Genomic DNA, 9931 nt, shown 5'->3' on the forward strand with positions numbered 1-9931 from the left:
CTCAAAGACAATCCTCTGTTTATTCAAATGCAATCTGTAATAGCCATCAATATTACACTAAGCAATGCTAAGCAGTCATCGAGAACCTATCCAGTCTTCTGATTCATGCCATGCTAGCTTTCAAGCATATTTCAGCCCTAACCAATGTGTAAGATTACAGTACTCAAACAAGTTATAAATGCCTTTGTTACAAGAGCTATTAAAATGCAATACAAATAAGGCCCTGTACAAAACAATAGTAACATCTGACTCCAGAACAGATGCTGTGCAGTCATAGCAAATAAGGGACACTCTTTTAGGGTGGCTGATCAAAGCTGCACTGAGTAAACACTAAGATGTTTTTCTGTAATGTGAACATTCAGTTCTTGGCCCACAAATGGCCCCCTCTTGGATTTCAGAGAGAGCAGCACCCGTCTTCTATATTCTACTAATTCTCAACCAGGTTCCTGCATTTTAATACAATAGCTTAATGGTAGGAATTGCCACACATCCGTTTAGGGTGGAAGCTCTCTGCCATCAAACACAATTGCTTTAAATAAATATTCCAGCAAATAAATATTGCACTGCTGTCAGCCTGTGGTCTGGGAGATTTGGAATGTTGCTGTTGTAACATGAAAAGTCCACCATTAAGAGGTCAGAGCTTCGAGCTCTTGGGGCCTCAGCATTTTCTTTGCAGCAATGATGGTGTTCTTCATCAGCATGGCAACTGTCATGGGGCCGACCCCACCAGGGACTGGAGTGATATAGCTGGCTTTTTGCTTTACACCTGGAAAAAGGAAAGGGACAGAAGGTAAGGCTAAGGAAAACATCAACATCAAATTACCTAAGTAGGCCATTCACAGTGATAAAAGTTGGAGGAGTCCCAGACTAAAATAATGCAAATATGCCCCAAAGCAGCTACAAAGTTGTGTTGTTCCATTAACTAATTCCCCTTTTAATTGTTTTACAGAATTTGTTCAGCTTCTCAGGGTTCTGGTGTGGGCAGAATTTTCCAAGGAGGACAGTGGTGACTGAACAACTCAAATGGCAAGCAACCAAGGCTCAGTCTCCAGTAGCAGAGAATAACTGTATGAGGTAGGGCCATAAAGCGTCTTCCCTGGTCTGACCACTGAAAATCCTGCCCAGACTTTTCCCAGAGTATGAGCCTAACCAACTTGGAGAGTGTTTTTGGTTGGGAAGCAAGATACTGTAGCAAGAAAAACATGTTTCCAAGTTGTTTTCTAAAACTGGAAGTGCTAGAACTTTTTCAAAAGTGAGTAGATTTAGCACAGTAGTTGGCAATCTGAGATACTATACCTCTCATTTGCACCATAGCACTAAAGATGCAGGAAATCCTAACACACTCCATGAACTCCAAAAATGGGTCATGGTATACTTTTGTAGCCCTTATCTGAATGCAACCCTTTCTACTCTCTGCTCCAAACACTTAAGACCTTTGTATTAGCACCAACTACAGTCTGAGCAGGGCAGCTCCTTCTATGGGGCAACATCAGCAAAAGGAAAATACCCGATACCAAATTACTGATTGTGGTTTCAGGTTTTGATCGCTGCAGTTGCAATCAACACGGTCACCTACAATAGGAATCCCAGGCAGGCATCCCTCACTGTCCTACAAAACCAAGCAAAAGTGTGACTCGCTAATGCAGCCAAACTAGACTCGTGTTTACAGTATGGTAACCCAATATCAGCCGCTGACTGCAGGAGGTATTTGTGGTAGAGCTTTTGGTAACTTGATATCCTGCCATCTATTCTGAAACAAGTTCACCAGCAGCACTCTAACTCTATGCCGACTACAGAACCTTGGATTCAAAATACTCGGCTCCCTAGATGCCTTCAGCCAACAGAGAAACTGAAGGATGAAATTACAAGGAAAATTTGTGATAATTTTTTCCACAAGATATTACATAACTCGATATATTCTGCATCCTTTGCTGCCTTCACAGCCACAACTACTTCAAAGTATAGCTGAAGTGGCAAGTTACCTATCTGCCTTAATATACAGGAAAACCTATCGTCTAAATGTCAGACTGATATTCTTGGGATCCTGTAAACCCTAACCCCATACCTTCAAAATCCACATCTCCAACCAGCTTTGGTTTGGCAGTAACAGGATCCTGGACTCTGTTTATGCCAACATCAATCACTGCAGCTCCTTCTTTGATCATGTCTGCTGTAATCAGGTTAGGAATGCCTGTAATTTAATAAAACGGAAGTTAATCTAAAACTACTGGTACCCACCAATTGTAATGGCTTCAAAGGACAAAGCTCCAGGCCAGTTCCCAGAGGATCCCTGACTGAAGACACCCCAAACTCCTACCAGCCCTGAAAAGGCCGAAGGTCCCAGTCGTCCTTCCTAATGTCAGAAGCAGCTTCAAACTGCTGTTAAGAAAAAGCCTGTGAAATCCCATTGGCAAAGGCTCTGGGGAGAAGAACCCTTCCAGAATTACTCTCTGCCATCAACAATAGTTGCATTCCTCATGAGTCCCCCCAGCTTCTTACCTGCAGCTGCAACCACGATGTCAGCAAGAATTGTATGCTGCTTGAGCTGTTCCTTTGGGGTGTAGCGGTGAGAGATGGTGACTGTCGCATCCCCTGAAAAGAGAAGCTCCCAGTGAGAACACCATTCGACTTCCTTACAAGTTAGCTCATGTTAAGGAGGAGCGTCTGAAGACTCAAGTAACTAACACTCAGGCAGTTGGTAGCTGAGTGACAAGAGGGAGGGAAGGAAAGCCCGTACCCCCAAAAAGCTTCAACTAAGGTAGTATTCTCCTCCAGCAGTTTACTGCCCACTTGCTGCTGGGCCTACAGCTGAATGTGCCCCCTCTCAGACTTTACAATGACTTCTAGCTTTTACCACTAAGGTGGTCCTGGAGCTTCCAGGACATTATGCCAACACTGACTGTATATCAATTCTGAAAAAAAGGACAATGAACCGTTTCACCATGGCAAGGCCTGGGCTGGTTTCTCGAGGGCAGAAACCTGGTCATGCTGTACGCAGTATAATTAACCACGGTTTGTGCTTTGAAGAACTAAAGGCGTGGATGCTGAGGTTTCCTCAGGAGCAAACTCGGGAATAAAAGCAGTACTGGTGCACATGCTCCTCAGAACTTTCTGCACAACATGCCAGTGTCCTAAGAAGGAGAACTAACTCCAGGCTTTTCCAGTACCAGCCTTTAGGGAAACTGACAACAACATTGTGCCTGACAAAAACCTAGTTTGAATTACAAGCAAGGGACCAAATAATAGTGTGTGTGGGGGGGGGGGGAGATTTTGCAATGGACAGAGCACAGCACAGACCACTTCAGAGAGCCTGTTTGGTGTAGTGGTTAAGTGAGTGGACTCTAATCTGGGAGAACCGGGTTTGATTCCCCACTCCTCCGCTAGGACCTGGCTGGATGACCTTGGGCAAGCCATAGTTCTGATAAGAGCTGTTCTTGAAAAAGAGCAGTTTCTGTCAGAGCTCTCTCAGCCCCACCTACCTCACAGGGTGTCTGTTGTGGGGAGGGGAAGGGAAAGGAGTTTGTAAGCCGCTCTGAGACTCCCTTGGGTAGTGAAGGGCGGGGTACAAATCCAATCTCTTCTTCTTCCTCCTATCTTTGCTGAAGATGGAGGGGCTCAGCGCCCCCTTCCCCCCCGGACACAATATAGTTTCCGATCAAGGAAAATCTGCGCAAAGTGATCTGCGTTTACTTCTGTCTGGTAACCAGCCAGGTCTGGAGACTGAGCTCACCTCCAGGACGCTCATGCCTGCCATCGGTGTGCAGAAGCATTGCAATGGGCATGCCAACATTCTTCGATCGGCCAGCGACAACGACATTCTTGCCCAGGGTCGGGATTCCTGCCATGTGGAAAACACACAGACAATGAGGCTTTGTTGTGCTCTTAAGTGCCTGCCCCTAGATACACAAAAGATTGGTGCAAGGCTCCTACCAGTTCTCTTGATGATTTCCCACACACCCCAAGGCGTTGCAGGCAGCATGGAGTATTGGTCCAGACACATCCGACCCACATTGACTACATGGAAGCCGTCCACGTCTTTTTCAGGGTTTACAGCATTGCAGACCTTTCGCTCATCGATATGTTCTGAGGGTGAGAAGAGACAATTAATTGCTTGGGATTCCACACATGTAGTTCTAGCAAGAGCTACATTAGCAGATTATGTGTGACTGGAAGGGAACAGCAGAACGGGAAATCAGATATTGACCCACATGGACATTAAGTTTCACAGGATTCCTGTCTAGATGAGTCATCAAATAGACAACTGTCCGAACACAACCCCCAGCTGCTCAACACAGATAACATAAAGTGAGACTGACACCCTGCACTGGCATACAGGTGAGACAAGCTACTCCACAGGAGAGTTACTGTGTTGTATAGGATGCAAGAGCCTGACCTGGGCATGAGATGGGCCACTCTGCTAGCTGCACACAAGGCTGGCTTTATTACAACCCTCTGACTCAATGCACACATTTCTAATGGAGCTATGTGAAGAGCTCCTCCTGAAGTTTACTCACCAGGTAAAGGGAGCTGCACCAGCAGGCCATCCACATTGGTGTCATCATTTAGCTTCACAATTAAATCAAGCAACTCATCTTCTGTGACGGAGGCTGGTTTCAGGATCGTTTCGCTACTGATTCCTACAAGCACATCGGAAACATCAAAAGGACGTTTTAACTTTGATGAGCAATTTCACAAGGCACAAGCCAACTAGTGAACCGAGAGAGGCGGAGTGCTGTACAAGACAGAGGTCTTGACCAATGTCACAGTTTCAGGCTTTTCTAATGAGAGTATCTGGGGCTACGTTGCCTGGACCCAAAGCCTTGCTCCTGTTTGCACTTCTCTTCGTCCATGGTTGAGGTGGTCCTCCACTGTAAAGTGCTTTTCTCAGGCATTAGGTGCTTTTGGGCTCTTTGAAGGATGTTCATCTTGCATGAACGGAAGCTCCTGGCACCAGAGGAACACATTCTGCAGCAGATGATCACCTCCACAATGGAGAAGAGTGCAGTGCAAGCAGAAGCAAGGCTTTGGATCCAAGCCCAAGAGTACCAACTTTGAATTTTCTCTTTTGAAGACGTATGCTTAAAGTTTGATGCCCACAGAGAGAAGATAGTGAGGACCAAATAGCTGTCTCTTCCATTTAGTTTTCCATGAATATTGCAATTAAGCAGACGTGGGGCCTCTGTTCTTCACTTCCAATTAGCCAGAGCATTTTGGAAGCCTGAAGGCTGCACAAGGAAATCACTAGCACCGACCAAAGGGAAGCCACAGATCTGGGAGTTGCTCAGCTGTGCACAAAAATGTTTTGCATGTCCCTTAGAATATGCAAGGTCCACAGTTCCCAAATCAAGCTGCAGGAATTGAAGGCAGTGAAGATCCAATAACTGCAATCTGATTCCAGAAACTGAAGCCTCCAGTGCCTGCCAAGCATACCAAGCCCTGGGGTCTTTCTGGCCTTAAGCAGCCACCGTATCCTTTTACATTTTCATCTGGAAAAAGTTACATCTCGGAGTGGAGTGGAGCACTGACCAGTAGGGCAATTGCTGCCCAGTGCAGTAGCAGCCAGCATGGCACCCCCGAGCAGTCAACAGCTTTGTCAGAAGACCAGCAATCCAAGACCTTTCAAATATTTAGATCTTGTTACTGCTATAGAGAGCAACAGAAAGTCTTCAAGGCCAAATCTGTTCTGCTTTCCCGCTTCCTCCTTAGCAAGCTTTTAACCATCCTATTTCAGGCTGCAAAAGAATCACTGACATCCAATTCACACAAATGCTCAGCAGTCAGAAAGCACCAAGGATATTATGTGTGCAACAAGGCTGGGGTGAGGCAGCCAAAGCTTGAAAGGTTAAGGTGGACTGGAGGGTCTATGGTGTGCCAAGTCCTAAGGAAGCACACCAGGCAGCTGAAGGCCACGTGTCTGCTGATCAGATGCTCCGAGACACAATATCCCATCCTAGACTGCAACAGTCAAGCAAGGGGCAGGTGGGGAGGCTATAATTGCTTCAAGCTGGCAGACAAAGAAGGCAAAGAGAAGTGCAGTGACTTCCAAGAGCCCTTTCCCCCCAAAATAACTCTGCTGAGAGAGATGCTGCTTGCACCCCCAGGAGAGCAAAAGGACATACCAACATCGGCTGCTGCTTTAGTCTTGTTCAGGACATAGGAGTGGCTTGCAGGATTTTCACCAACGAGAACCACACTGAGGTGGGGCCTTCTATTGCCAGCTGCGACCCACTGCTCCACTTCGTGGCGGGCTTCTTGTCTAATCTGCCGTGCCAGCTTCCTCCCGGAAATGACAACAGCTTCATTCCTGCACAAAGAGAGTTTTTACAGCTTCCTGCCCCCAAATCTGAGTTATAGCACGTTAATATCTATCACAGCTTGGTCTAGCTCCCTCGGTAACAGCACCTCTTCATGCACCTCTCCAGGCCAGCTTGCCCAGAGTGAAGCCGAATACAGAAGCATCGGGTCTCATGAGAGGTAGCATCTCATAGAAGTGAAGGAGATATGAAGTCAGAGCACACTCTGTTCAGCAACTACTAGGAGGCACACTTAAACAAGAATCCCAAGGACTCTAAAAACTGGCTGCAATGAGGCCATTCTTAATGCAAAGTCTGGAGTCTGTGCAAAGAATGCAAATTCTGGAACTGGTGCAAAGAATGCTAAAAGACAAAATACAGCCAGAAAAGAGACCACATGCTTCTATTTTGTTTGATGGACATTTGTGTCTAGAAATGTACACCTGGGAGCCTTAGTCAACCATGTTTCTGAGTATCAGGCTTTCTGTGCTTTTTCAGACACACACCCTTTAAATTTTGCAGTGAAGACACAGTCCACCTGCAGGTAAACCATAAGGACCCCTCTTCTGTATTGTGTGAAGAAGTCCTCAGAGCAATTAGACCTTGCTTCTCTCAGTGTCCACAGCAGCCTTCAAATAACAAATGTTACAGGAAGTGTCACTCAGCAAAACACGCAAGCGCAATGGTCTGCGTTATGGATATTCACCACCACAATTGCCATTGCAATAATTTCATTATTGCTTGAACAATTAAATTTCAAATTTTTGTCTAGTTTTATACTTGAAAGCCTGCACTCAGTTGGCTCAACTGGCGAAAATAAACACTCACAGCTTAGTTGCACATGTTGGTCTGAAGCAGGAAACAAATTTAGAGTCCAGTGGCACCTTTAAGACCAACAAAGGTTTATTCAAGGTTTGAGCTTTCGTGTGCACGCACACTTTTTCAAATATTTGAAATATTTGAAAAAGGGTGCATGCACATGAAAGCTCATGCCTTGAATAAACTCACAGATTAGATACATTTCAACGCTATACTGGGACCAAGTGATAAAAAAGTAGATGCAGCTTTGCATTAAATAGCTGTTATCCTAAACAGGTGCATATTCTTCATACTTATGGAATCAAAGCTATCACCCTACTTTAAGCTTTTTCAGCTATTTCTTTTAGCCAAATATAATAAAACTTTATTTCACAGAAAGCAGATGCAGCAGCAGCTTAAAAGCCATTCCTGGCACAGGAGAACTGCAACTAGTTTTCAGAACCGCAGTGTCATCACACACTCTAGCATGCCGCATGTCCGCAAAAGATAAAGTTATGAAGGCAAGAGCAGATAAAGAAAGAAATGTTTCTTGGGGCTGTTCTCTTGCTAGGCCTCCCACACTAGTTGCTTATGTTCAGTCCTGCCTCTTTGCTTCTAATTCAAGGCCATGAAAGCTTTTCACAAGCAAGTTCTACTGATTTTAAACAACCTCCATCAGAGATGTGCTGCAGCCCATGCAAAGCAGTGCCACATGCCAGTAATCTGTGGAACTTGTGGTGGTGTGTTAATGAAACTTGCAGGGATGTTTTTTATAAATTGCACAAGAGTCTAAACTTGCACAGAAAAGATACAGAAGTTCTCCCTGCAGAAGGTTACAGCGCATGTACTTGTAAGAAGCATAGTGCTCCGTAACTATATTTAGACAGAGGAATGGTATTTTAGCAGCAGCGAATTTACAGCTTCCAGGATTTCTTTCTGCTTCTCACCCAAGGCAGCTTGCAATAACCAATAGTTCTGAGACAAAAAGTAAAAAATTGCTTGTCCCCCCCCCCCCCCCACAGCTCCATCTCATCTGTGTTGGGCTTCAGATTATTAGCCTCATCAAGCCCATTATAAACTCCAGAACGGGCAGTGACTTCACCAGGATTAGATCAAAAGGAAACAGGAGTTGGGTGTCATGTACATATTGATGCTGTGCCAAGCCCCTGGATGACCTCTCCCAGGGAGGCATGAAGCAAGTGTGAGGAGAAGACACCTCTGCAGAATTCTCCCACCATAAGTGCACAACTGCAAGGCACTGATCCCCTATTACCACCTTCTCAGAACCACCTGCCAGGTGGGAACATATACAGCACCTCCTACTCCCAAACACCTCAGGCATTACAGAAGAACAGGATGAGTAATGGTATGCAAAGGAGGCAAGAGGAACCAGAGAGCCCACGAAGCAATTCCAGCAAAGGCACAATGCTCCCTCTTAGCTGTGGAGTCTCATGAGCAAAAACTCTACTTTGTGAGCTACTGGCATTAAAGTTGTGAGCAAGTGATTTGATGACTGCATAAGTTAAGTTTGCTCTGAAGCCATCCTTCCTGAGCTAAGACAAAAATGTGCGAACCGGAGGCTAAAAAACTGTGAGCTAGCTCACACTAACTCAGTTTAGAGGAAACACTGGCAGGCATCCTGGCTTTAGATTCCAAAGCTCGGCCGAAATGGCTCTCTAAATAGGCCAGTGTTATGCAAGGAACTGGTTCCGATGCATACGACTGCCACTGAACACCCCCCCCCCCCCAAAAAAAAATACAACAAACGCGAACCGAGAAGGCGGCCGAACCCCATGGTTTCCGCTCCCCCACTTTCCTTGCGGATTGCCTGTCTTGCAGATCACGGCCAGAACTCAGGGCAAGCGCGAGGGCGACTCCCAGCACCCAGCCCTGCCCGTTTTCCCACGTACCACCCCGACTCATCCCTGCCTCGCCGCTGAGTTACAGCAGCCAGGGCTCGTCCCAGGGTTGGCTGGAGGCGGCAGGAGATGCTACTCCACGCAAGCGATCGCGGCGATTTCATCAGCCTGCAGGGTACGCAAACAACCGCTGGGGGGAGCCTGTCCCATTCATTCCCATCGGAGCGAAGCACGGGGGCCAGATCCAGTCCCCGCGCCCTCCCACCACGCTGAGGAAGCCACGGGCACCCAAAGGCTCCCCAAAGCCCCCAGCTGCCCCCCCAGCCCCACTCAGCGTAGACCCCACCACCACGGGGGTGAGAAAAGAGAAAGAACGGACACTGGGAGAAGAACAGGACCGTCTAAGCACATTAAGCTCCCCCCCTGCGCGGCTCATCAGATAGCCTGCTCCCGAAGGAGAGGCTCCATCGGGGCTCGTCACCGGCTCTGAGGGCCCCTCTTTCCCCTCCCTGCTATACCTGGATGCGCTGAGGTGGAGCCGGCGGGCACCCTGCCGGAGATGACAGCTACAGCCTCGGCCCGACGAGGTTCCTGGGGCGGTCTGACCCAGGAGGCGAAGGAGCAAACGGGGAGCGACAATGGTTGCCATAACATCGGCCACTGGCGTGTCGGATGGAAGGACTCTGGCCAAGGTGAAGCTCCGCGCTGCCTTAAAAAACCTCCGCCAACCCCGCCCGGTCCTGAAGCCGGGCGCGACATCATTGGCCAGAGGAGAGAGTGACGCACCGGTGTCGCTCGGATTGGGCTACAGCGGAAAGTGACGTCAACGCCTTCCGGGATGCGAGGCAAGGGCTGGGCGGGGATGGTGGGCAGAGATTGACGCGAGAGGCTGAGAGGGCGGGGCCGAGTGCCCATCCTACGTTTTGATTGGTGAAGAAGGGTCACGAAGGCGCGGAAGGAAGGAGATAAGGTCGGTAGTGG

At 47.5% G+C, this 9931-nt stretch overlaps 1 protein-coding gene across 1 annotated transcript; it reads right to left on the minus strand.

Moving 5' to 3' along the window:
- On the minus strand, window positions 1-9624 carry MTHFD2 (methylenetetrahydrofolate dehydrogenase (NADP+ dependent) 2, methenyltetrahydrofolate cyclohydrolase). The gene is made up of 8 exons (XM_015421111.1): window positions 9469-9624; window positions 6120-6304; window positions 4515-4637; window positions 3931-4083; window positions 3731-3838; window positions 2500-2592; window positions 2066-2191; window positions 1-766 (listed from the first exon to the last, which is right to left on the minus strand). Exons 1-8 carry the CDS (start codon window positions 9597-9599, stop codon window positions 627-629), a joined length of 1059 nt encoding a protein of 352 aa, XP_015276597.1. The 5' UTR covers window positions 9600-9624; the 3' UTR covers window positions 1-626.
- Window positions 9625-9931: the final 307 nt, after the last annotated feature.

The sequence above is a fragment of the Gekko japonicus genome, unplaced genomic scaffold, assembly GCF_001447785.1.
Source record: "Gekko japonicus isolate JY-2015 unplaced genomic scaffold, Gekko_japonicus_V1.1 scaffold13, whole genome shotgun sequence".
Lineage (NCBI taxonomy): Eukaryota > Metazoa > Chordata > Lepidosauria > Squamata > Gekkonidae > Gekko > Gekko japonicus.

Excerpts from the sequence above, each read along its gene's own strand:
- MTHFD2 (XM_015421111.1), bottom strand. The coding sequence starts at position 9,599 with ATGGCAACCATTGTCGCTCCCCGTTTGCTCCTTCGCCTCCTGGGTCAG. Across the intron at positions 6,305-9,468 it reads CTCCACCTCAGCGCATCCAG|GAATGAAGCTGTTGTCATTT; the intron begins GTATAGCAGGGA and ends CTCTTTGTGCAG. Across the intron at positions 2,593-3,730 it reads CAGGCATGAGCGTCCTGGAG|GGGATGCGACAGTCACCATC; the intron begins GTGAGCTCAGTC and ends TTCTCTTTTCAG.